The 27,675-nt window shown below is 50.5% G+C and overlaps 2 protein-coding genes across 2 annotated transcripts; one reads left to right on the top strand and one right to left on the bottom strand.

Moving 5' to 3' along the window:
- DPP7 (dipeptidyl peptidase 7) lies at nt 1-27,675 on the bottom strand. Its single transcript, XM_086625184.1, has 13 exons — nt 27,609-27,675; nt 27,125-27,238; nt 23,286-23,425; nt 20,089-20,252; nt 18,039-18,174; nt 14,915-14,996; nt 13,060-13,226; nt 11,783-11,843; nt 3,157-3,275; nt 2,920-3,076; nt 2,530-2,594; nt 1,333-1,403; nt 1-789 (listed from the first exon to the last, which is right to left on the bottom strand). Exons 1-13 carry the CDS (start codon nt 27,673-27,675, stop codon nt 648-650), a joined length of 1,485 nt encoding a protein of 494 aa, XP_086481310.1. The 3' UTR covers nt 1-647.
- LOC104384262 (kelch-like protein 13) lies at nt 4,222-11,052 on the top strand. The gene is made up of 4 exons (XM_086625313.1): nt 4,222-5,316; nt 6,570-6,822; nt 9,396-9,556; nt 10,571-11,052. The coding sequence occupies exons 1-4, from the start codon at nt 4,258-4,260 to the stop codon at nt 10,967-10,969; spliced, it is 1,872 nt and encodes a 623-aa protein (XP_086481439.1). The 5' UTR covers nt 4,222-4,257; the 3' UTR covers nt 10,970-11,052.

Here is a 27,675-nt window from a genome sequence, read left to right as displayed (position 1 = left end):
AATAAACTTGTAATTTATTTTAAAAAGATCTGAAGATGTCTGAAGTGGAGATGTGCTTTACTGGTCACTACTACGCAGCTCTTGAGTGACAGCAGTACGCACCAGGATTACTTTGTGTAAATCTTTAGCTCAACAACTGGAGATCTCTTTTGCAAGTTAAAACCAGAAACAAAAGCCCCAAACCCACAGCACTGTATGAGGCAGACGTATAACTGGTCACTAGTGGAGTCCCCTGTGAACCCGTGTGAGTAATGACCATACCTCTGCTTTCCTACTAGTCATCTAGTATTTATTTTTTGTCTAAAAATAATTTAGCCTTAACCTCCAGGTACCTCCTGCAACCATATTTTTCAGGACAGTGATGATTCTTGGGCCTTCAGCCAAGCTTTTATTATTTCCACTATTTATAATGCCTTCTCATTCCAAGCAGGTGAGCATGAAACCCACACTGTGTTTTTTGGCTTCAGTCAGGGATTTGGCCTTTTGCTTTTCTTCTGATGCTTGATTGTGACAGGTGGGGCACTTCAGAAAGGGGGAATTGCCACCATCATGGCAGAGGAGACAATGATGCCTTCTCAGACAGCCCAGGCGTGGCACAGCGGGCGGCAGCCTCGCACGCCCGCCAGCGGCGGTGGGGATGGATGTGTTCATGGCTGTCCGCCCGCCGAAGCTCCCGAGCGCTTCTCCTGGGCTTTTCCCATCCTTGCAGATTCCACCCAGCCGCTGATGATGCTTGCTTCGAGCTTGCGCACCTCTGTGACGGACGGGGGGTCAGCGGGATGGTGTCCCCTAGAGAGAGCAGAGTGGTCAGCAGGCAGCAGCTCTTGGCCCCTTGCATGGGGAAAGCCAAGACAGGGCACTGAAGGACAGAGATTCTCTGTTTTGTACTTTGTATTTATGTCCCAGAAAACCAGTTACAGTGTCACACGCACCAGAAGGCTGGGAGGCAGGCTTGAGAGCCCTGAGCTCTCCCTTGCACTGGTGGCTCTCTGCTCTGGGCCTGAAGGCCGATGGCTAATGCCAAGAGATGCTGGACTACTTCACATGACTGATTGCTACAGGCTGTCACACACTTGTGCCAATCCTTGTGCAAGGACATGTCCTGATGACAGTCTGTGAGCTTAGTGCTGAGTTTTGCACAGCCCAGCTTCCCTGAAGGCTTTTAAGAGCTGCGTACTGGGGGAGAAGATTGCTCTTCCACAGTCAGGCTGCAACAATCTGGTATCCAGTCCACTAAGCAAAGTACCTCCTGGTTCTTTGGACCATGGCTAGCTGAGATGGAACACCCAGGGCAGGAGGATTTCGTCAGCGAAAGGAGAGTTCAGTACTTACCGGAGATCCAGGTGATGAGCGCCTCCTTTGATGGTCAATGCAATCAGTGAAGGACTGAGGCTGCTGTTTATCTGGAAGGAGGAGGAACAGAGACAAACTTTCACCAAGTTACTGGGCAGAACTGGACATCAGTTCTGAAAACTAGAAGATGAGCTGGGCAGGACTGAGGAAGAGCATGGGAAGAGATCCGTGCTACAGCTGATAGTATGTGCATGGCTAACAGTGCTGATGAGCCAAACCGTCTCAAATAAATTCATAGATTCATAGATTTCTAGGTTGGAAAAGACCTTAGAGATCATCGAGTCCAACCGTCCCTAATCCCCATTAAACCATATCCTCAAGTAGCTCATCCACCCTATTCTTAAACACATCCAGGGATGGGGACTCAGCCACCTCCCTGGGCAGCCTATTCCAGTGGCTGACAACCCTTTCAGAGAAGAAATACTTCCTAACATCCAACCTGAATCTCCCCTGACTAAGCTTATGCCCATTTCCTCTTGTTCTATCACCCATCACTAATGTAAAGAGCCCTTCCCCTACCTCCCCACCATCTTTTCTCAAGTATTTCTCAAATGAGGCGAAGGCTTCCCCCAGGATGAAGACTGTCAGCCTAGTCCAGTACAGGCCCCTTTGGGCCATGCACCCTAAGCCTGTTCCTCTTGCAGCTGGGATTGCCAAACCAAGGAGCTCCTGCATTACAATCCGGAGCTCAACTAACTCACAATCCAGTTCTGGGTCATTTCTGGTTTTAAATTTTAAGCTAGAGCTCTGGCACCACTCAGGAGTTTTGTTGAACCCAAACCAACACATGCCCTGGTTTCAGTTGCTGCGTACAGCAGCTGCTTGGTCTCACAAAGTACGCCGAGACTGGAGATGGCGCAGAGCACTCGGCTCTCAGCACTGGGACCAAGTCTTGAGACAGAAACGTGACAGGTTGTGGTTCGGACCCCCGGTGTTGTGCAAGGAGGCTCCTGCTGTGTCTGCACTGGCGAAGCCACCTTTGCTGCAGTGTTCCTGGCTGATGGACTCCGTTCAATGTCCTGAGGCTCCTGAATGGTTCAGCATAAACCAGCCACTTTCGGAAACTCAAATGGGCTAAAGATGAATTACCAGTGCTGCTCTGAAGGGGAGAAGGGGTGGTGTACAACCTGCAAAGGCTACTCTCTGTGCTCGGTGTGCAGGAGTGCACATGCTTACCCCACCTCCAGCCCACGGGTCCAAGTCTCCATTTGAAAAAATGATGTTGCTTGCAGTTTTCAAGTCTGAAATTCAGAGAGATGACATTTGAGAGGCTTCCTTCCTGCCCACTTACCCAAACATGTTTGGCTACTGCAGCAAACACGGTCAAGAATAAAAACCACAGGAGAATAAAACAAATTCTTTGCAGTTGTTAGGTTCTCCCTTTCTGTCTCAAGGAGGTACAGAAAGGGCTGTTTGGCTCCAGTCAGCACAAGGCTGTGACTTTCTGCCAGGACTTGTTAGTGTGCTGCGCCTGTCCCCACCGAGCTCAGCTGGGCAGAGCGGGGACAGGCACACGGCTACAGGGTAGCACAAAGGAATAAAGAACGAGCAGCCAGCACAACTCGCCTCCTCCCCAAAAGTTTGTCCGCAGCCAGTGTGCTCGTGGCCTCACGTGCCATCTGCTCCAACAGTACTGCTCTCGCATGGCCTCCGTGAAGGGCATCTCGGGGAACATATCGGTCATGTTGTTGCTATTGAAGGTTAAGTTGATCTCAGTGCAAACCTGAGAGATGAAAGAGCTGTTGCAGGGTGGGCGATAACCAGGGCAGCAACTGGAAGCTGTTGGTGTCTCCAACACCTTACCTGGTAGTCCCACGCCTCGGCGTCTGAGCCGGTGCCGCAGCCCGTGGGGTCAGCACAGGACTGGTACAGCTGGTATATGTTGTAACACTGTGCAGAGCCGGAGGAGTTGTAGAACACCCCTGTCAGGTGGAAACACAGCACAACGCCAACCTGTCAGCACCCCTCTGCTGTCTCACCCATGGCCTCTCACACGAGCCTCATGGCCAAGATCACGGCTGGGGCAGAGCTAGCAGGGCCTGCTCCAGTGTTAGGGTACGCTCCCAAATTTCTGCCAAAGCTTTCACACAGTCTCAAGCCTGGCTGCATGATATCCTTTGCTTCTGCTATATCCACGGGGAGGAAGAGGCTCCCAACTACTCTCTTCTCTCTCTGCTCATGCCAAAAGCCAAGTGACTGGTTCACTAGTCCGTGGGAGAGCCCCAGCCTCCACTCCCTGATGCACCCAGGAGCAGGCTGGGTACAGCGTGTTAGTGGAATGCTTCAAACTGAACGGGACACAACTGCTGAGTCCTTCCCACCCCCTCCCTTCCCGAAAGTAGCTGTTGTCTGAGTCCATCAAATTTAATCAGAGAGCGCCAAGGCTGGCACGTCACAGACAGGATTTTGTTTGACCGTTGCTCAAGGGAAGGACGGCGTGTGCAGGCTTGCCCGGATGAAAGAGCACCTGACCAGGCGGCCCAGTGGAGCATAGCTGGGGAGCTGCCCAAGAATGAGCTGCTTTTTGTGCAGATCAGTAGTTACCAGATAGCGAGGAGGAGGAATGTGGCTATGCCAGCGGCCATCCGCTGCTGCCAGTGTCACAGCCCACAGGCAAAACCCACAAACACTGCGGGTTTTGTGTCATAACCAGCACCAACAGCTCCGCGTGCAGACGGTCCCGCACCGCTCCGCAGGGCAGACGGCTCTCCGCGCCGGCAAAGCACTGGGCAGAGGCCGTCGAGGAGGGAGGCTTTTGGAGGGCTCTGTGGCATGGACAGCACAGCCTCAGCTCCCTCGAAGCATGAAACCACTGGTTCAGCCATAGAAGACTGCCCAGGAGATGCACTGAGTGAGTGCGGCAGAGTCCCGGGGCTGCTCCAGGGCTACGTGCCTCTCGGAGCAATGCCGCGCAGCTCGCGGGCCGGCACCGCGCGGCTCGTGTCCGACACCTACCTGGCGAAACTCCTGGAAGGGCTCAGCAGCCTTCGCTCGCAGAACGCGCTGTGCGACGTGACGCTGGAGGCAGAAGGGGTTTGCTTTCCAGCCCACAAGATCATTCTAGCGTCAGCAAGTAATTTCTGCAAGAGCCTGTTTGTTGGAAACTTGGCAAGAGCAGGGAGCCCGGATGGAAACGTCCGGCTGAAAGCCGTCAGTGCTGCCGGGCTGAGGAACGTTCTCGACTTCATTTACTCCAACAAACTAGACCTCTCATTACAGAATATTGAGGAGACCTTCCAAGCTGCAGAAACCCTCCTGGTTCGGGAGGTGATCAAGCTGTGCTTTCGCTTTCTGGAGGGTTGCTTGAACTGTGAGAACTGCATGGATGTTCTTAACATTGCTAAAAAACTGGGCCCAGCAGAGCTGAGACAGAAAGCCATGTGCTACATAGGGCAGCATTACAAACAGATCCTGGCTGATCCCCAGTGCTTGAAAGACCTGGACCGAGGAACCCTTTGTGAAATTTTAGACAGGACCGACAGCGAGGGATGCAGCGAGCTGGAGCTGTTCAGAGCTGCTGTGAGCTGGCTGCAGCACGACCGCACGCGGCTGAAAGACGCGGTGGATATTTTAAGGCGCATAAGATTCCCACTCATTCCTTTACAGGATCTGCAGAGGTATGTCCAGGAAACGCCTCTTATGAGGCTGGATTCAGGCTGCCACCGGTACCTGCAGGAGGCTCTGAATTACCACTCCCAGCTGTACGCTCAGCCCATCCTGCAGACGCGGAGCACGAGCCTCCGCTCCGGTTCCACCGTGCTGCTTGTCGTTGGTGGCAGAACCGCCGCCAACTGCCTCTGCAGAGAGATGTGGGCTGCCGACCCGAGCTGCAGCACCTGGCACAAGATTGGGGACCTCCGTGTGCCCGTGTACAACCACTGCGTCACCGTCATCAATGACTTCCTTTTCGTCATTGGGGGACAGTGCAAATTTGATCCCACGGGAAAGCAGCCATCAAATGAGGTAAGACACAAGAAACCTTTAGCAGCCTTGGAAAAATGGCTGGGGGAAGGAGTGAGTCTTTCCTCTTGCCCACCACAGAGCTCCCACCTCTACGCAGTTCTTAGCACTCCGTGCAGTACTGAAAGCTGTTGGCAGTGCAGCTTCCACACTCTCTGGAAAGCAATCGGGTCCTGCCCTGGGCTCACCTTGCTCCTACTGTAAATTGCCATCCTAACCTGTACCCAACTTCCACAGTGCAGGTTCAGCCAGGTCCACATCAGTCAATCAAGCAACGCCATGAATGCCACCCCTGTCCCCACAGCTGCTGCCATGGGCCTCACGCTTAGGAGGCACGGTTAAAGCCTGCCACTTTGCCTGAGAACTGCTCCTTCCTTAATTTTGCCCTTGAAAGGCAAATCTGCTTTAGCTCCCACGACCTTCCCCATCTGCCTGCAGACTAAAAAGATTCGTGCAGGATTTTATGGTTTCCTAGACGGTTTCAGCAAGCCTGCTAGAAAAAAACAGCGTGTTTTTCTTCCCCATGGGGCTTATTTCAGCACTGTACCTAGTTCAGCAAACAGCGACTCTTCTCCTCTGCCGGGAGGGCAGGGGGCAGCCCCGCAGCAGCGGAGCCACTGTACTGCCAGGTGAGCTACAGCCCCAGCCCAGCGCCCACCGCACACTGCTCTGCAGATGCTGCCCTTGCCCAGTGACCTGGGCTCTCTAACCATGACTGACAGAACAAGCTCGGGGAGGCACAAGCTGTGCGTGGAAGCCCAACCTCAGCAGAGGCACTGTGCCCCTGGGGCGATGGCACCAGGGACAAGGGCAAGGGATCCACTCCAGCCATCTCCTGGGCACGAACAGCCAACAAAGCACAGCTGCTCTCTTTGCTACACTCGCAAAACAGCAGCAGAGATGCAAAATGGGCTTGTTCAAATCTCACTGAAATTCCAGCTGATACATGCTAGCTGGCATTTGAAACAGAGGTATCTCATTAAGCCAACGTGTTTCACCTCCTGCTTCGTGCAAGCTGAGAGCGCAACGTGTTCCCTGACCCCCCCAGACCTGCAGAAAGGCCATAACCGAGCCTCCGGCTCCACTGGGGAGGTACTGCTTTATCAGCTGACTGGCACTGGAAATTGAGCCTCTCCAGTTCTGAACAGAAAACCTTCCTCAGCCCAGGGAAAATGTTTATCGGTTCTTGAAGCCACAGGAGATGCAAGCCAGCCCCCTGCCATCTGCTAACCACCACCCATCTGCTGTGATCCTAGGTTTTCCGATTTGATCCCCGCAATGCTTCCTGGATCCAGGTCGCCAGCATGCTGGAGAGGCGGACACGCTTCCACGCGGATGTGCTGTCTGGTCGCATCTTCGCCGTGGGTGGTGGGACACTGCTGGGGACCCTCACCCGCACGGTGGAATTGTACCAGCCGGCTGACAACAAGTGGGAGTTTGCAGCTCCTTTCCCCGTGCCTATTGCCGATCACGCAGGCACAACCCAGAAGGGAATACTCTATATTTCAGGTGATAGAGCCAGTAGAAAGCAGCATATTTTCATGTAGTTTTGTTGATTTTTGGTGGTATCTCAATGTCACAGTCTGAGCCTGCACCCACACCCATAACACCCACCGCTCCAGTATCCCTTTCCTGCTCTGTTTAGCCCAGCCTCACTACCCTCCTGAATGGCAGGAATTGTTTTCTTTCCAAGACACTAAAGGTGACATCATCTGCTTGCAATCCACACCCCTGCTCGCCTTTGACCTTGCAATCCTGGCTAAATCCCAAAGCTTTGCTGTCTGAAAAGGTAAACCAGGAGCAGGCTGCCATTGTGTTGGCAATGGGATTAAACCCTGGTATTAATCTGAGTGTAAAACGTGGGACTAGCCCTACTGTGCTGCTTTGTTAATCTGTACAAAAAGAAGTACCATGCAGGCTCTTACCCAGCTTTTGCCCTACAAGGGATCCTTAGTCGTTACAGGGATCATTGGTAGATGGTGCAGGATGTTTAACAATAAAGCAACGTGGGTTTAAACACTGCGGGAAATTGCTGCAGGACCTTCAGCTTTTGCAGCTACTAATTTGGACCTGAAAGATAATCTTTGGTTGGTCTGAGGGAAAGCATGACGTTGTTTGTGTTGTTGCCTGTGCAGTTAAAAGTCCTGGGCCACTCTGCCATGGCTGCAGGCTCCCTGCTCCGTAAATCAGTTACGGCCAGCTGAGATCACTGTGCTGATCAAGTCTGGATTAACTTCAGCTGCACAGCTGCGATGAGGGCAATTCTCTGGGCTGGGCTGTAGAGCCGAGGCCCCCGGGCAGGGCAGGCAGCACACAGGCTGTCCCACCCAGACGGGTACCCCGCTGACCTCAAGGATCCGCCACTGGCAGCATCCACGGGTAATGGTTCAGCTGGGAGAAGGGCTGAGGCTCAGGCTCTAGTCCTTGCTTTGACTCCGCTGGCCCACGGCACCACGGGCAGTTCATTTAACCTCTGCTGGTCTTGATTGCTACTGGAGAGCAAGGACAGCATTGCTTCGCAGAGCTTCAGAGAGTGATCTAGGCTGAATTACACTATCCATAGCCCTTGGGTATAAGATCTTACCTACCTATAGCTTTCCTTTCCTTAACTACTGGGGCAACTGCAGATTTGACTTGGCTGGCCCACAGCCCTGCCCAAGCAAACCGAACAATTAAGAGCAATACTTTGATACGAGATTTAAACACAAGCTCCAGGCAGACAAAGTGTCCACGCACAGAAAGCATCAAACCCCAGGTGAGCTGGGGCTCATGGCCAAGCTGAAATATCACCTTCCTTGTTTGCAAAGAGTCTCCGCAGTCTGGAACTCAACAGGCAGGCAATGGGAGGCATTTAACCCTCCCACAGCAGCACCTTCCTTCTGCAAGGAGCTTTTTACAACGCACCCCTGAAATACACAAGCGAGTCCCTAATAAAGAGAAAAAGTTGACAACAGCACTGGCAGACCGGCTCTGACCTTCTGTCGATGTCCCAAAGTTCAAAGAGCTTTGAATGCTTTTCTTTCAAACCATCATTCTGTGACTGCGCATACTGGAAGCAGATTCCCTGATTGAAGCTGTTCCTGGTTACACTTGAAACACCCCAAAAGCTTTTTTCAAAAATCTTTTGTGGAAAACTGTCTACAGAAAGAGCTGGAACAGGTTTGGTTCCCCTCCTTGTCCCTGTCCTGGTTTTAGCTGGGACAGAGTCAGCTCTTCTTTTTAGCAGCCAGAAGAGCTCCGTGTTTTGGTTTCACTCAGAGGCTCGCTCTCAGAAGAATGCTGATAGCAAGGTGATGTTTGTGGTTGGACATGAGACTCCAAGGGCTTTTCAGTGTGCCGGAGTGCAGAAGCACGGCGGGATAAGGGGGGAGCATAGTTGGGACAAGGGGGACACGATTCCCCTTGTCATTTGTGGTGGAACTTAAGATTGAGGCCAAACTGGCCAATCAGTATTCCATATCATGCAGCGTCATGCCCAGTATAAAGGTGAGGGGCAGCCGGACAGAAGGGCTTTGGCGCTTTGGCTCTTTTGCGCTTGCTGCGCTTTTGCTCTATTGTTTTTCTTTCTTTTTCTCTCTCTCCCAGCACTCCCACTCTCGGAGTGCTCTCTCTCTCTCTCTCTCTCTCTCTCTCTCTGCCCCTCTCTATTTCGGGGCCTCGCATCCGTCCGGGATTGCAGCTTCGGGACGAGACGGGCTTCGCATATGAGAGGGTGGTGACCATCTACACTGTGTATTAAATCATCTGTATTAAATTGTTCTTATCTCAACCCACGGGTTTCCCGTTTCTCCTTTAATTCTCTCCCTCATTCCTGGGGTTGGGGAAGGGGGAGTGACCGGCTGGGGGTGTGGGGGGGGGTTCAGCCTAACCCACAACAGTCCCCCTTCTTTAAAATACCGAAGCAGCTCAGGTTTTAAATTTCACACCACATCAGCTCTCCAGAATGGTGTGAAATTTTAAACCTGAGCTTCTCAGGTATTTTAAAGAAAAAAAAAAATCAGCTCTGCTGATGTTTGCAGAAGCTTTGCTGGATGTCAGAGAGGATGATGGATAGATTTCCAAGATTTCTGCTTCCCTTTCAGGAGGCTTCTCTGGGGGTAAAACCTTACGAGACACTTACAGCTACCTCCCTCACCTCCGACGCTGGATTGGCAACAGTGCCATGGCTTTCACCCGCTGCGATCACGGGATGGCTGCAGTCAGAGACAGGATCTTTTGCATTGGAGGAAGGACACTAAAAGGAGTAAGTTAATTTGCTCTTCTAATCCCAAATCTGATCCAAAATAGGTCTCTCTATTGCTAGGCCCTGTTTTATTCCAACAGGTAACTTGGTTATTTTGGATCTCTCCGTGGACTGGCACAGTTAGAGCAATAAGCTTGTGAAAACGTACCCGCCGTTACAACCGCGTGCGTTAGAACCCACCCTGGTGTCACAGCTTCGCTACAGCACAAAGGCTGTTTAAAGCATTTTTTAAAAAAATAAACATATAGTGGAGGCTCAGCCCACTAACACAGGGAAACCCCAGTGTAACACTGGTCACCGACCTGCCCCTGGACTTCCCATCTCTGAAAGAGGAGGGAAAGCACCACCTTTGGGGAGGGCAAGCTGGGAGGAGACCTGACAGGGACTGAAAGGCTCCTTCTAGCAGAATCCCATTCCCTGAGGCCAAGAGAACTGAGTTTTGAAAGATGATTCAGTAATTCCCATTTGAAAGCGTACAGACTCAGGGCCTGGCCCCATTGCACCATGGCAGGTGTGGTTTCCTTTGAAGCAATGAGGGTGTCTGAGAGGACTTAATTGCTCAGCAGAAGGGACAGAAACTGTAAAGAGAAACTGCACACCAAGGCTGACATCGCGTTCCTTCAGGGGACACAAACTCAGTTATTGTCCACAACTCAAGGCAATACAGCCCTCTTTAGATGATTTCCTTTGCAATGTGTTAATGTCCAGCGAGCAGGCAGGACGCAGGCTATACCAGTTCCAGCAGGTCCCTGTGGCACCTTGCTCAGCTCACTCCTCTGATTTTCCAAGAAGGACAAAGCTCCTTCACAGCCGTGCTATTCTGGTATTTTATTCAGTTTCTTCTGAGGCTCTGATTGCTGAACAGATTGAAAACCCGGCACCTCCAGCCCCACGGTATTCAAACGCGTGTTGAGACACTGGTTTCCTTTATCACGACCCAAACAAGCCTGACGTGACAGCGATGCCCCGTCGAGGCGTGATATGACGGGTGAGTGTTGGTGGTGTCCTTTGCAGGCGGAGGAATGGATTCACGTCAAGGAGACGGAGTATTATTGTCCTGTGAGCAACCAGTGGACAACGCTAACGCTGTCCCCGTTCAGCTGCTGCCAGTTCAGCATCGCAGCCCACGAGTCCACGCTGTACCTCGCGGGGGGTGCGTCGCTGCAGCACATGCAGAAAGAAGATGGTGTTTTCTTGTACGACACAGAGGGGTGGGTATGGAAGAAAGCCAGTCCCCTGCCCAAAGCTCTGGTAGATCATGCCTCTTGCATGATTAAACTGTCCCAAGTGAATGAAGCTGGTGAGACAGGGAGAGGCACAAAGTGCTCCCCCGTGGCCAGGAGGAAGAAATCTACCCTCAGCTTCTTCATCGCAAAGAAACAAGAGTCTCACTCCGCCTCAGAGAAGAAGTAGGATGTGAATATGTCAAGCAGAGCTGGCAGTGTTTGCCAAGATATTAGTATTTTAACAGCTCTTCTAGTTGCCAGCCAAACATCTTTAGCAGTGATTTGGAGTTGGTACATTTCTGACTTGGTGCTATCATGGCAACATGCACAATTTGCAAAAAAAAAGCATTAGTTCCCAATCCTACTAAGAGGCGTTAAAAGCGGTAAGAATTTCTTAAATCAATTTTTTGTCATTCAGAACCTGTTTTTCCGAATAATGACCAATGTAGAATTTATTTTTAATGAACAACTTGAGAGATTTTATGAGGAAGTCTTCAAAAGAGCTTTGAATTCCATCTCTAATAATATCCTTACAAACACTGCTGGCTGACAAATTAAGTACTCACAGAGATAAATACACATGGTGTATTTAAGACTCTCTTGCCACTGGATTAAGACCGTAGGGCACTGCAATGACAATCTTGTCCTCAACAAGCAGACCAGAGAACTTCCTTCAGCAAGTGTGCATTGAACATGCAACTGCTTGGGCCAAAGTATGGGTAAACTTTTAGAGAAGAACCAAGTACCTTAGAAGTCCACATCTCACGGACAGTCAACAGGCTGAAAAACCTGACGAGGGTGTTTGGACAGGTCAGAGAATGAACCAATGTGCCACCATGGGACATCCTGACGGACAAAGCCACTATGGGGCAAAAGGTCCCAGTGGGAGTCGTACCAGCTCCCATGATACACAACCCGCACAGCAACGCAACCGCTCTACTTACAGGTGCTTCTAGAAAAGGCCGTTAAATAGAAGATCAGATTGATACTATTGACTCACCAACGAGTGCAGCCAGGCCTCGAATTGGGTCTGCGTGGGCAAGGATTTGTTCACAGCCGACCTGGATGAGACACATCACAGGCAAAACAGTTAACGGTCTCTGCTCCATGGAAGGGCTAAGCTGGAAGATTCATTAAAACAATCACTTACATATTTTATGATTCAGAAGCTTTTCAAGGGCCTAATGCCACAGGTTTTGGGGTTTTTTTTGTGGTTTTTTTTTTTTTAACTCCCTTCTAGCAACAAAATACATGCAAACAAGGAGACCAGGCTAGGACAGACAGTTCCTTTACCAAGTCAAGCAGCTGTGCAGAGGCCACAGTGATACACAACAGCTCCTTCCTCCTACAATCAGAATATTTTAATGCCTTTCTCAAGGTGGGGTAGAATAATTATCTCCATTTTACAGGCTGTTAAACAGGGAACTAGGTGCCCAGCGGAGCGGGAGGCAGCATCCCCTGAGTCCCAGCACAGCGCAGCCTGTCTGATCTCTGGCACAGTGTGTTTTGCTCCAGGCAGGACTCGAACCATGACCGCCCCCAGGCCAGGGGCAAACAGAGCCCGGTCGGCACGGCGCGCCGGAGCAGTGGAGAACAGCAGCACAAGGCTGACAGCACACCAGAAGAAACCAGGAATTGCAATAGCAACTGGTGATGTGGGACCAAAGCTGGGACCTTTCAAGAGCAGCTGGTGTCTGAGACGTCTTTGTAACTCCCTGAGAAGCAGGCCCCTTTCCCACGCTTTGCCATCTTTGGCGCTCTTGAACATTTACAGGTTTTCCAGACCCCACAGCAGCAGATATTCCTCCACATGATACTCTGAGCTACGTCATCTTCCTGGACAATACTTAGAAAGGAAGCTGATTTTCAGATCTCCATCCCTACTCACCAAGAAAAATACATTTATGAAAGTGTGTTGAGGTGGGCTACAGCAAAGCTACTCTTTTTTTTTAAAGCTACAGGTTTTTAGTGTTTAAGAGGTGAAGTGAACAAGCTCACACAGGCCTTCGTGTCTAAAGTAAAGGCAGAGCAGGGCAGGAGTGGCTCCAGCAAACCCTCCCCAACAAGCCTTATGGCAGTGCACTGCAAACACAGCAGTCGCCATCCCAGAGAAGTTCAAAGCGTGCAGACTTGCTGTCTCAGTGGAAGGGCTGCGACACCCAGCACTGCCTCCCCGTCACCGTGGCTGCCAGCGGGTGCTGCCAGTGCTGCGGGCTGCGCTCTGGGCACCGAGGCGCACGTCGGAAACAGCAGCTCTCACCTGGTCCTGGTACTCACCTTCACGGGATTGGCAGGGAGGTGCCCCATGAAATCGGTTTTGTAAGGGTAGTCCATCATGGCCATCATGGTGAAGGCATTTCTAGCAAACCCGAAAAGTTGGTAAACATCCTCCTTGTTAGAGATCTTATTGCACGTGGCCATTTTACTGCTGATTTCATCATAGGCTGCAGGAGGAAGGAAAATGAAAGGCATAAACTTCAACAGGGGAAAATAATACCAGGCTTCGGCATCTTGTTTCACTCGGGAGTAAGGAGATGCCGTAAGACACAGATGAGGTTTCTAGTGGGAAGGACACGTTACATCTAAATTCACACACACATGGATGTTCAGGCACAGCCTGAACATGGCCCCCGGCCTGTGCCCTGTCCCTCACAGAGCCACCGACACCTCCCTGGGGAGCCCAGAGGAACCAGCACCCACTGAGACAGGAGCAGTGCCAGCTGGCACGGTGAGAAGAGCCCGTCCTTGCCGGTGCCCTGCCCGCTGCCCTCCTCACCCCACAGGCTCTCTCCCCAGGGTCTGCCATGCCCTGCATGTGCCTCTGTCCCCAGGAGAGCAGGGTACAGTGTACAGGTCCCAGCGGGATTCAACATCTGGAAAAACTGGGGGGGAGGGTGGGGCTGGAAAGCGCTCCTTGGGAGCTGGATGGATTTGCAGTAAGAATTGCCAAGGGAGAATAGTTCTCACAAAGTCACAAAGGACTCCTGAGATGGGCCTTCAAACTTCAACGTGATGCAGAGAGGTCAGCTGGAGTCAGGAGATCTGTCTTTGACGAGATTCCTTCAAGATGCACTCTTAGACCTTTGCATTTCTGCTGGGGAAAGCTGCTCCCTTAATTTTCATCCTCCACGTTCTGGAGCTGCAGCTCCTGTTTGCCCCCATCCTACTCCCACTGGAGCCTGGCTGTCTCTATTTGGAAACCCAAGCCCTGGGACATGCCTCTGGATACTCACTTGAGAGCTGAAGCCTTAAATATGACCAGATTACCCACCCTGCTGCCAAAAGCATGGCTCCAGGCAGACCTCGAGGATCTTGACTATTTAATGGTAACACTTTTCCTGCTGTGACCCAAACCTAAATGGGGTTTTGGACCCTCAGCTCCTCTGGGCAGCTCCAGAACCAGCTCCTGCAGCAAGGCAGCGACAGCACCTGTCGGAGGCACACAGCCCCTGACATGCAGCACCGCAGACCAAGCCAAGCCTTGAGACCGACCAAGAACCCACCGCCGCTGTTCCAGCACCACGCAGGGCTCCCAGGAGATGCGGCGTTGGCCCACGGTATCTGGTCTGGCCCACTTGGGAGGCATGGCCCAGATCTTCACCAGTCTCTGTCCTTGGCTTCACCTAACTGTCCAAGGTTGGAGATGAAAGAGGCTGTGATGGCTGCTTCAAGACCTAGATTGCTTTCAAATATTTCTCAGATATTTCCAGTGAGCTGAGCCACACGGCTGTCATACCCACCTGAACGGTTCTCAGTGGTGTGGGTGTTGGGGTCAAGTATCTGGTGAAACATGAGGCTTCACCAACACAAAATGCAGCTGTTTTCCACTTGCAGGTGTTTTTGCACTTTGGTGCAGAAAAGACTGTTTCATTAACACTGTGCAAGCCCCAACATAGATGCTTTCATTTTGGTGTCGGTTACTAATTTTAAAGCTAATTGAAACTGTTCCATTAAATTTAAAAAAAAAATTAAAAAATCAATCGTGCAAGCAGAAAGAAGCAGCCAGGTGAGCATTTGCATTGGTTTAGCTGAACCAACTGAAGACCTAGCAGAGGTAAAACTGAATCAACTTTTCTCCACATGTCTGGGACTACCTGGTGGCTGCCCCTGGGGAGCAGGGCTCTCTCCTTACCTCCATGCAGGCACAGATCCTTAATCTGCTGGAAGGCTTTGCGGACAGCTGTGACGCAGCCTGGACCAGACTTCTGAAAATCCTGAAGGGACAGAAAAGACATCAGATGACAGTTGCACAGAGCTAGATGTGGCGGCTGAACTGGGAAGAACTGCCAGAAGTACCAGGAGGTGACAGGGGCTACTGGCCCATCAGTCAGAACCTCATCCGCATCTCCAGGAGCAGTGACACCCACGCTTCTGCCTTGTCCTCCAGACAATCAGCATGCCCCAGCAGAAGCCAACAGCCTGCACAGCTCAGACCAAGCAGCAACTGTTTCACCGGGTCTCGCTGGGACGAGCTGTCAGACAAAACGCTTGGCACTTAGTGGAGCCATCAGACTGAACACGAAGCAGCAAGGGCAGACACATGCCTTGGCCAGGACATGGGAAGAGGGTGCCAGGCTGCTAGGACTAAAAGTTTTTTATTGTTTTGGTTCGGTTTGGGTTTTTTTTTTTCTTTAAACACACAATAGAGTCCTTCCAACTGCACTTTGTCTATGAGAAGGAGCCATGGAGAAGTCAGTTATGCACGGATGGTAGAGCACTGGTTTACAGAACCAAGACTTGCTTTTCTTCTTAAGCCTGCTGGTGACCTGCCAGACGACCAAGATGACCAATGCTTTTTCTTGGGAAAAACATTACTGCTCCTGAAAAAGCCCTTTAAGGTATGTTCAAAGAGCTGTGGCTGGTTATGCTGGTGGAACCAGTTTCCTCTGTCACTGAAGGCTCCAGCAACCCAAACTGTTTCTCTTCCGTCAGCTTGTAAGGCAGTTTGAGATCTGCTGGCAGCTAGTGCTTGGTGATATAATAAGAATTATTAGGAGTCTTTTAAGATCCCTTTACCCTGCCAGAGCAATGGTTAAGTAACCACAAATGACTAGCTAAGGTTTTGTGGGTGTTTTGTTGTTGTTGTTGTTGTTTGGGGTTTTTGTTTGTTTGTTGTTTGCTTAGTTGGTGGGTTTTTTTGTGTTCTTTTGCTTTTGTGGGGTTTTGTTTTTTTTTTTACAAAAACTCAGCCTCAACTGAAAACAGATTTGGGACTTTTCTTTTATTCCTAACTCTGCCTTTGAGAATTAGGCTTAGAGAAATCACTATGGAGTTTTCCACAGTTTACCTGGTCATCCCTTTAGGGGTTCCAAATCTCCTTCTGGATGTGCTTATTGATCTTCATCTACTAATGGCTCTAATTGGAGCGTGGGGACAGATGGACTTGGGACAGAGGAGCGGGTCTGCTCCGGCTGCTGTCACGGCCGAGCTCCGCGCCAGGCAATGCTGGACTGCTGCAGCACACTGCCCAGCACACTAAGGAACCACCACCCATTCCAGTTCTCCCCTGCGGACCCATACAGACCCGGGAACACTTCAGCTGAGCAGAGGTGGAGGCTGGAGGCATTAGGGCCATTCCAAGGAAAGCTGTTCCTGCTCCAGGCTGACAGCTTTACTCTTCTGAATGACACCAAATTCAGATAGCTGAGCTGATCTGGAGCTGGCGGTCTGAACTGCAGCAGTAACCGTACAGGAAGCCTGCACGTGGCTGTACGGGCAGTATCCACCCAGGGGCTCTCTGCCCGCCTGCAGGTGGGGCACTTGGCATGTATAACCCAGCCTCATGGACATGCCTTACGCAAAATCAACCTTCTGCCCTTTGCTGGCTTCCCCTGGGAGCTGGAGGCTTACAAGTGAGCTGGAAAAGCTCAGTAGAAGTCACAGAGAAAGCTGCTTTGAGACAATGCACTCTGACTCACCAGAAGAGAGAGCTCCCACAACGACTCATGAAAGGTTTGTGCCTTCATTAGTGTTAACAGCTCTCAGGGGCGCTGGCTCACCAAGAACAGCAACTGAATTCAGACTTCAGATGCACAGATTGCTTTTATGCAAACACACTGGAAGTAGAAGGAATTACTTTGAAAACAACACAAAGTGCTTGCTTAGGATCTCAGCCCAGAGGCTGGCTTACAGCTGCAGAGAGAATATATTTTAAAATGAATTGAAGAGTTTTTTCACATGAAAAGGTCAAAGTCCTAATTTCAGGGGTGTGTAATGACTCACAGCATATTCACAGCTGAAGCAAGACAGCTACCAGCTGAATAGGGCTTCTGAGAAGAAATTACTTTCAACCAGGGAAGAATTCCCACTGCAGGGCCTGTTAGATGATTAAGTGGTATTACATTTTTTGGTTTAAAATGTATAATTTTAAGACAAGATGTCTTTTATTCTCTTATACACTTAGAGTTTCAAATGCTATTGTGTTTATTTTCATATGATAGTCTCTTCTTTATACGTACTGCTAATGCTATCTGTCCTGTAAGTCTCTGCATTAAAATAAGGTTTTCATTTATGTAAATAAGAGCAAAAAGACCACAAGTTTTATACACAGGTAGTTCCTGCGAAGCCATCTGTGTCACCCAGATCTAGAAATTCATGTCAAAAAAGAGGCAAAACAGACACCATCACAAGATTTCAGTACTACCGAATAGTACATTTCTTTCCTTATAAACTAAATGTAAGTCAGTTCTAAGCAATACCACCTTCCTATGGGTCCTATGTCCTCAAAGTGTGAAGCCACATTTCAATTTTGGTTTTAAATGAATCCAGGACACCTCGAATATTTGTAGTTACTGAAATGAAGATTTCCAAGCTCTTCATTGAAATGTAACCATCTTGGGACAAAGGAGCTGCTGTGAATCATTGCTATCAATGCAAAATACAGCATTTTGGGAGAAGATTTGAAGAATAAATTATCCAAAGGGGGTTCAGCCAAGCACAAGGGAAAACTTTCAGGCTGTAATATGGTCAAGCCACTAGAAATGGGAAAGTGAATCCTCAGTGGTACTAAAGGTGCTGGAACAGAGTTGTGCTGCTCATCAGAGCAGCCCCTTTGGGCCCTGAGCTGCCACAGCTACGGCAGTGCCCAGCCACCACATCTGCAGCGGCTGCTTTTCCTTGTGGGTCCCCATTTAATTGCATTCCCCGCCAGCACTGATGCTTCGAAGACAGATGTCTGTTTAAACACATGGAAAAGGAAAAAAATCCAGCCTTCTTAAAGGAAGAAAATAATGCTCTTGAAGAGAGATGCTACTTACTGCTGTCACATCTCTGAAGAACTGGGTGGGGTCTCCAAGTCCAGCCACAGACACCAGAGGAGCACTGGCAGCTAACGCTCCAGCCACAATGTTTGGGTATTTCATCCTCATGTAAGCGCTCAGCATTCCTCCGTAGCTGCCACAGGAGAGACAAAAGAGTTATTTCCTTTAACAGACAGTTTATAATATATTTATAAGATCAGGCCAGCGTTCACAGGCTCACCTAACCCAAGGCAGTAAGAAGCTTATGGATATCTAGTACCATCTTCGTGTAAAAAGATCAGCTCTGGTCAATGAGCGGCACACCGTGTGTTCTTACTGGCCTTTCCCCAAACACTCACACTAACTCCAGTGGGAACACAGTAGCCCAGTTTGCTTCTGCAGCCAAATGTAAATCCTGCCTCAATATTTAACTCCGCACCATCCAGAGTGTGTCCTGACAGCATCGGGGCAGAACCAAGTGGGGCTCAAGTGAAGCTGTCACTCTGGACGACAGGAAGGAGATACATTCCACATACGGGATTATAAAGACTAGCTAGGCTCTTAGCAAAGGGTGTCCCTGAACACCACGGAATATGCAGCCCTCTTCAGTGCTGGAAAGTAGAGAGTATTCTCCCTGAGCACCCCAAATAACAGCTGCATAGATGGTCAGCACAGATATAGGGAAGGGAAGACATTAACAAACACCACAATAGAACTCAAAGCCACCTTGGTAGCTTCAGTGCCAGGGCCACAATCTGCAAATATATCAGGGGTTGCTAGATAAACCCAAGGTGACAAAAGTTGTTCACATGGTGGTGTTTGTGGAATTACTCTGAGGCCGCTTCTGAGGGTTGGCAAATGATATCCCTAAAACGCAGATAACACCTGGTCTGACTCCAATCTTATGGGAACTCAAGTCTCCCTCCCCACCACCTTGAGTGGTTGCAGTAAACGGAATTCCTCATCACCCACATGGAAAACAACATGCATTTCTCTAACCCTGACCTTGGAAACAGGCATTAGCCGAAACCTGCCACAAGTAATTTCAGGTTAAAGTTTGGCAACAGAAAAGGTGGGTTTTCTTCTCCCCTGGGAAACACTGTGCCGCTCCGACACTGCCACGTTTCAGCTGTTCAGAGCAGCTACAGACTGAACTCTGATGTACACACTCAGAGCTGCAGTCTAACAAGCAGCCCAGCTAGCAGGTTTTGCCGAATCCCTCTCCCACCTTCCCACCCCAGGACAGCTCCCGGACATTTTTACACTAGCTACTGGCCTGACAGTCACACTACAAACACCCCTGAGCAACGGTCCAGTCACCACCGCAGTGGGCTGGCAGGTTAATGACAGCTGCCAGGTGAAATGCTGTGTCAGCTCACTGCAGCCAGATTAGAAGCCCTGTACTTGGTGGAAGCCTTTTAAAGGGAAGTATCCCTCTACTATGAGCATGGAGAGCCATTCAAGAGACAAGGACATCACACCAACACAGTTCTGAACTGCAATGGAGCAAGCACTTTGGGGAAGGGCTTCTGGTAGGAAGCCAGGAGCAACCAAGCAGCAGGTTCGGAGCAGAATTATAAAGGAGCCTACAATGAAAACGGGTGGATGATGTTAAAGAGGCTGTGTTTAATAAAAAGCTGGGTGGCCTCTGGAAAGAATATTTTACCAATTACTAGTTTTCTGTATTTCCAACATAAAATGCTCTTATCCTGCAGGAGGAATTTCCTATTTTCTGGAGTTCTGACTGACTCATATATTGAAGATGCCCAGAAACATCCAGTCAGTGGAGCTTCTCCAAAGCAATCACAAATTGAGACTAATTCTTGATGGGAGAGCTGCCTGGGACTTGGTGATGAGCTCTTGGGAGCTCAGGCACAGGTGCATCTGCTCTCTACCAGCTTCCAGCTCTGCCTTTAGAACTTGCTTGAGAGACAAACAGATCTATGAGAACAGCATGACTGTGGCTCGGAAAGGGTGCAGAGAAAGGAAGGGGCACACACCTTGTTTCAGGAAAACAAGAAAACTATCCAAACTCCAAAACTGATTTCCAAACTCTTGTTTCCTTTACCTGCCTCCAAAAGCAATGACAGGGCAGTCTGCAGCACCGTACTGCTGCTTAAGCTCAGTAATTAGCACTGCGTAGTCAGCGAGGGCTTGTTCTACGGTAAGCAGACCAGTCTTCTTCAGATGTGTTGACTCAAGTCCAAATGGAAGAGACTTCCCATAGTACCTCTGAAATGAAAGAGATATGCTGTGGAAATGCTGGTGTCAAGGTCTGGGTCTTCTCCGTTCTCACTATAGAACTGGGCTAAGTGTGCACAAACGGGAAGTGATAACAGAGCACATGGCATCCTCCAGCTTGTTCATAACTGAGGAAGTGCCTTATTGCCTCTGTGTGGTAAACGGACACCTTCAGGACATGTCCTGTAGAGGATGGACAGTTCATGACAAGCTACTTTAGCAGGGTCCAAGTGAGCCCTCGGCACATATTTCTCTCCTGAAATCCCCCACTAGAAAAGGGAACAGGGTAATCTCTTAACGCATAAGTTGTGGAATAGTAGATTTAATAGAGTGGTGTGGGAAAGGTTGGCTTGGGACTTCGCAGGCTGGAGAGATTAAATATTATCCAAACAAAATAACTCTGTAGTCCAGAGTGGAGTTTAAGGCCTGTGGAAACTACTTACAAAAGCACTGGTCTAAAGCAAACACGCCATGGAATAGATTTCACTGAAACAGTAGTCTGTATTCTGGATTGCAGGTCGGTATGGCAAAAAAAAAAAATATCAGAAGCCATGGTTGAGTAAAGAAAAGCTGCTACCATGGTGAGAAAGTTTACAGCAGGTACATCTCAGCTTCAGAGGAGAGGTGCTTTGCTGGACCTTGTTCTCTCACCAACAAGGAGGGGCTGGTGGGCAATGGGAAGCTCAAGGGCAGGCTTGGCTGCAGTGACCATGAAATGGGGTTCAAGATCCTCAGGGAGGCAAGGAGGGCGCTCAGCAAGCTCACTGCCCTGGGTTTCAGGAGAGCAGACTTCGGCCTCTTCAGGGATCTGCTTGGTAGAGTACCATGGGATGAAGCCCTGGAGGGAAGAGGGCCCCAGGAAAGCTGGTTAATATTCAAGGATCGAGATGATCCAAGCTCAGGAGCGGTGCATCCCAACAAAGACAAAGTCAGGCAGAAATACCAGGAGGCCTGCATGGATGAACACGCCGCTCCTGGACCAACTCAAACAAAAAAGGGAAGCCTACAGATGGTGGAGGCAAGGACAGGTAGCCTGGGAGGAATACAGAACAATTGTCTGAGCAGCCAGGGATCAGGTTAGGAAAGCCAAAGCCCTGATAAGAGTTAAATCTGGCCAAGGACATCAAGGGCAACAAGAAAAGCTTCTATAGATATGTCAGCGATAAAAAAAGAAGTAGGGAAAACGTGGGCCCTCTCCAGAAGGAAACGGGAGACCTGGTCACCCAGGATATGGAGAAGGCTGAGGTTCTCAATGACTTCTTTGCCTCAATCTTCACTGGCAAGAGCTCCAGCTGCACAGCCCAAGTCACGGAAGGCAAAGGCAGGGACTGGGAGAATGAAGAACCACCCACTGTAGGAGAAGATCAGGTTCAAGACCATCTAAGGAACCTGAAGGTGCACAAGTCCACGTGACCTGATGAGATACATCTACATCAGGGAAGTGGTGAAGTTGCTAAACCATTACCATTCATATTTGAGAAGTCATGGCAGTCTGGTGCAGTTCCCATCAACTGGAAAAAGGAGAGACATAGCCCCCATCTTTAAAAAGGGAAAAAAGAAGACCTGGGGAACTACAGGCCAGTCAGTCTCACCTCTGTGCCCAGCAAGATCATGGAGCAGATCCTCCTGGCAACTATGCTAAGGCACATGGAAAATAAGGAGGTGATTGGTGACAGCCAACGTGGCTTCACTAAGGGCAAATCCTGCCCGACTAATTTGGTGGCCTTCTATGATGAGGTTACAGTGTTGGTGGATAAGGGACAAACAACTGACATTGTCTATCTGGTCTTGTCCAAAGCACTTGATACTGTCCCACACGACATCCTTGTCTCCAAATTGGAGAGACATGGATTTGATGGATGGACCACTCAGTGGATAAGGAATTGGCTGGATGGTCACACTCAAAAAGTTGTGGTCAACGGTTCAACGTCCAAGTGGAGGCCAGTGACGAGTAGTGTTCCTCAGGGGCTGGTATTGGGGATGGCACTTCTTTGTCAGTGACATGGACAGTGGGATCGAGTGCACCCTCAGCAAGTTTGCAGATGACAGCAAGCTGTGCAGTGTGGTGGACACACTGGAGGAATGCCATCCAGAGGGACCTGGACAGGCTGGAGAGGTGGGCCTGTGAGAACATAATGAAGTTCAACGAGGCCAAGTGCAAGGTCCTGCACGTGGGTCCAGGCAATCCCAAGCACGAGTACAGGCTGGGCGGAGAATGGATTGAAAGCAGCCCTGAGAAAAAGGACTTGGGAGTGCTGGTGGATGAGAAGCTCAACATAAGCGGCCAACACGGCTGGCTTTCTGGGCTGGCAGCACGTGTCCTGGGCTGCAGCCAAAGCAGTGTGGGCAGCAGGTCGAGGGAGGGGATTCTGCCCCTCTGCTCTGCTCTCGTGAGACCTCCCTGTAGTGCTGCATTCAGCTCTGGGGTCCCCAACATCAGAAGGACACGGAGCTGTTGGAGCGGGTCCAGAGGAGGCCACAAAGATGATCCAAGGGCTGGAGCACCTCTGCTGTGGAGACAGGCTGAGGGAGTCGGGGCTGTTCAGCCTGGAGAAGAGAAGGCTCCAGGGTGATCTTATAGCAGCTTTCCAGTACCTAAAGGGGCTACAGGAAAGCTGGAGAGGGGCTTTGGACAAGGGTGTGTAGTGACAGGACAAAGGGCAATGGCTTTAAACTGAAAGAGAGGAGATTTTGATTAGATCTAAGGAAGAAATTCTTCTCTCTGAGGGTGGTGAGGCACTGGAACAGGTTGCCCAGAGAAGCTGTGGCTGCCCCATCCCTGGAAGTGTTCAAGGCCAGGTTGGATGGGGCTTTGGGCAACCTGGTGTAGTGGAGGGTGTCCCTGCCCATGGCAGGGGGGTTGGAACTGGATGATCTTTGAGGTCCCTTCCAACCCAAACCATTCCATGATTCTATTATTCATGGCAAGAGATGTTATTCTTTTTCCAGACCTGCAGAAAGCTGAATTCAGTAATACTGAACAGGACAAGACTCTATAGTCTGCATAATGACTGAAATACTCACATGCTCAGCAAAGATCACAAGTGCTTGCTCTTCTGCTGCTAATTCAAATATGAAGTCAGAGTTCTGAGCAAAAGTCCAGATGTCACCTTCATTGCCAGTATAGAAAAAGATGGGTCCAAATCCTTTCTTCCAGAACTTTTCTGAGTGAGACAATTGACAGAAGGAATTTAAAAAAAAAAAACAAAAAACAACACAAAACACACAAAAAACATGAGGATGAAATGACTATACTTTTGGTGAGTTCAGGCAGGAGCTTAACAAGGAAGAACTCTGTGAATGGGCTGATCCCTGAGACTGGAGCTGAGGCATGAAGGTGTTAGAAAGGCCAGGCTACAGAAATCTAACATTTGAGTGGGATAAATAAGAGCTTCCATGAGATCAGCACATGACCTGGAACTTCCACTTCTACCTGAAAATCCCTAAAATCTCAAGTTCTGCAAGGCATTTGGAAACACCTGCCCCCAAAAGAGTTACTTCCTAGTTATATGCCCTTTTCAGCCCAACTCATCCCAAAACACTTGCACAGATCACTTTTCCCACAAAATGGACATTAGGGAATTGCCTGCATCTTTCTGCTGCTCCTGCTGTGATGGATAACACAGAGCTAAGCTATAAATCACGTATCATAGGATGGTTTGAGTTGGAGAGAGCATTCAGTTCAACTCCCCTTCTGTAGGGAGGGACATCTTATGCTAGATCAGGTTGCTCAAAGCCCCATCCAGCCTGACTTTGAATACTTCCAGGGATGGAGCAGCCACAACTTCTCTGGGCAACCTGGTCCAGTATCTCACCATTCTCACAATAAAATGTCTTCCTTATGTCCAATCCAAATCCACTCTCTTTTCAGTTTAAAGCCACTGCCCCTTGTCCTAGCACTACCAGCCGTGGTAAAAAGCCCCTCTCCAGCTTTCTTGTAGCCCCTTTAGGTACTGGAAGGTCTCCCCGGAGCCTTCCCTTCTCCAGGCTGAACAGCCCCAACTCTCTCAGCCTGTCTCCATAGCAGAGGTGCTCCAGCCCTCGGATCATCTTCGTGGCCTCCTCTGGCCCCACTCTGGCAGGTCCATGCCTTTCTTGCACAGAGGACTCCAGAGTTGCACACAGTACCCCAGGGTGGGTTTCACCAGAGCAGAGGGGGAGAATCACCTCCCTCGACCACAGTTCTTTTGATGCAGCCCAGGATATTCTGCTGCTTATGTATTATGTGTTATATATGTAACATACACACGATATATCCTATATATGATGATATATGAAGATGATGTGGTTCATGCTCTGACCTGTTTATAACTGAAGGCAAATTGAGACTGGCAGGACAAGCTGACCCACAATGTCAATAAGGAGTTAGACAGACCCTGTCTGCTAGTTGCTTATCTAACAAACAGTCGCTATGATGCTTGCTGACTGTAACAAACATTTGATTTTAGCTTAGTCTCAAATCGGAGAGGAATTAAAAGGGATAATAAATAGCTTGCTTTAACAGCAGGCCTCAGACCATCAGTTAAGTGCTGGTTTCAATGCATTGCCACACCATCCTAAGGGACCACCCAACAGTGGCTGTCGTACGGACACTGCTGCACCATGTTAACAGACAGGCCTGAGTTTAATGTTTGGCATTTTCAACACAGACTTACCAAAGCAGGATTTGGCTTGGAAATGGGTTTGAAACCTTTCATTAGTGAAACCACTGCTCTTTGTCGAATCTCTGTGTCGCATTTGCCTTGGGTATCAGGTAGGAAACTCAAGTGCCCTCTTTACTCTGGCTCTTCTTATATGCTTCGTGGCTCCTGGAGCAAACAATCATTCACAGGAACCAAAACCAAACGTGTTGCCTAAAAAGGTATCTCTTTCTAGACTGAAATCCTGGGGGAACTGCCAGCTAACCTCGGGACAGTCAGACGCCTGGTTGTGAAATAAAAGTCTCCTTCAAGTTCTTGCTGACAATCTGAAAAGTCTCATATTGCACAAGAAGCAGTAGAGGGGAAATACTCACAGGAATTTTGAGTAAGAAACTATTTGTAAATCAGCAGAACAGCAATGTTAATATTTTGTTTCTCAAAAATATTATTCAGCTCTGCCCAGGACACACAGATAAAACATAACATTTTAAAAATAAAACCAATAAAAGTTATACAATGCTTTAAACCAGGTGATCCCAGGTGATCTGTTCAAAAAGGGCCACTTAATTAGTGACATTTCAGCCTTGGGTGTGCTATCAAAATTCAGTGGTGTTCCCATATCTTTGGGCTGAACTGATCCACGAATTCACGCTTGGTGAAATACAGATGACTGGGTGCAGGTGCTGAACGAGTTGCAGAGGAACAGGTGATGAGAAGGTGAGATGCTGCTCACGAAGCCTGTGAGGCAGCAGCAGGCACACACCAGGCTGGGCAGTATGCCAGGCTGGTGATATTCACAGCTCCACCTTTGTTTTCTCCCTGCAGATCTCTCCTTAACTCCTCCTGCTTACGCATGACTGAAAAACATGATACTGGTTGTCGGAATTGCTGCCTTTTCAGTCACACACTGTTCAGAAAAGGCTCCTCTCTCTTACTGTCTCTTGCATGGAAGATAACTCATTATTTGGCTAGAAAGGAAGACACTGCCAGCTCCTTGCTAGAAGCCCTCATAGAATCATGGAATGGTTTGGGTTGGAAGGGACCTCAAAGATCATCTAGCTCCAACGCCCCTGCCAAGGGCAGGGACACCTTCCACTACACCGGGTTGCCCAAAGCCTCATCCAACCTGGCCTTGAACACTTCCAGGGATGGGGCAGCCACAGCTTCTCTGGGCACCCTGTTCCAGTGCCTCACCACCCTCAGAGGGAAGAATTTCTTCCTTAGATCTAATCTAAATCTGCCTCTTTCAGTTTAAAGCCATTGCCCATTGTCCTGTCACTACACACCCTTGTCCAAAGTCCCTCTTCAGCTTTCTTGTAGCCCCTTTAGGTACTGGAAAGCTGCTATAAGATCACCCTGGAGCCTTCTCTTCTCCAGGCTGAACAGCCCCGACTCCCTCAGCCTGTCTCCACAGCAGAGGTGCTCCAGCCCTTGGATCATCTTTGTGGCCTCCTCTGGACCCACTTCAGCAGCTCCATGTCCTTCTTGTGTTGGGGACTCCAGAGCTGAACGCAGCACTGCAGGGGGGGGGTCTCACGAGAGCAGAGCAGAGGGGCAGAATCCCCTCCCTCGCCCTGCTGCCCACGCTGCTTTGGGTGCAGCCCAGGACATGGTTGGCTTTCTGGGCTGCCAGCACATGGTGCCGGCTCATAGTGAGCTTCTCATTGTTAGCACAGCTTAAGCTATCTAAAGTCGCAGCGTTTTAAATAAGGCAAAACGCTGCCCCAAGAGGAGCTGTTTTCACTCGTTAGAACAACAGGTACAGAGTGCAAGGTTTGGGTCGCTCTTTGTTCTTCCTGCTGCATTCAAAACACTGAGCTACACTTGTAAGAGATGCTGTGGTCAACTGAAGACACACATGCACACAGCCAGCCCCAGTGCAACCCTCATGCAGCTGCTGCTTCCAATCTGCTCTTGCTCCGGAGAGGCCAATCCCCACACCTGGACCCCACACCCCATGGCCAGAACGACAAACTGAAGGGAAGGAAAGGAGAACATGGACAATGCCAGGGCAAACTGGCTCACGAAGGGCTGGCACTCAGCTCAAGCTGACTCCTGGCTGCTCAGCACAGCTCCCCGAGCACCAGAGAGGCTCTCTGCCTCCATGCAGGAGCGGTTAAGGCTTCAGCAGACAGCAGCCCAGTCCTGAGCCACAGCCAGGCCCTGCCACGGCCGTGCTGGAGCTGGGAGCAGTTCGGCCACAGCGCACCCCCTGGGACCTACCTGAGACCAGATACCGCTGTGGGAAGGTCTCATTGCCACAGGTCTCGAAGCTGAAGTGGTCCCGCACCTGCTGGAAGAGCCGCTCCTCCAGGCCAGGCCCCGCTGCCCGAGCAGCTGGAGGAAGGACCGGTCAGCGCAGGGAAAACCGGCAGCCGGCACCACCCGGTAAGGCCCAGCCCAGCCCTGGAGACTGGGGCCCGGGGGAGCGCGGGGCACCGCTCCAGCGCTGCCCAGGGCGGCCGGCTGAGGGGGCCCGCCCGGGGGGGCCGGCTGGGGGGGGCCGCTCGGGGGGGCCCGGCTGGGGGGAGCCGCTCGGGGGGGCCCGGCTGGGGGGGGCCGCTCGGGGGGGCCCGGCTGGGGGGGGCCCGGCTGGGGGGGGCCGCCCGGGGGGGGCCCGCCCGGGGCCCGCGGCAGGGCCGGGGCGGCCCGGGGCTCTGGCCCCGGGAGCGGGGAGGCAGGCAGCGGCCCGGCTCGGGACACCCACCGGGAGCGGCACCGGCCGGCAGCGGCAGCAGCGGGAAGAGGAGCAGCGGCGGCAGCAGCGTTCCCAT

Source organism: Tauraco erythrolophus, chromosome 22 (assembly GCF_009769465.1).
Source record: "Tauraco erythrolophus isolate bTauEry1 chromosome 22, bTauEry1.pri, whole genome shotgun sequence".
Taxonomy (NCBI): Eukaryota; Metazoa; Chordata; class Aves; order Musophagiformes; family Musophagidae; genus Tauraco; species Tauraco erythrolophus.
Note: the sequence above shows the minus strand (reverse complement) of the source record. Positions and strands in the feature narration are given on the sequence as shown.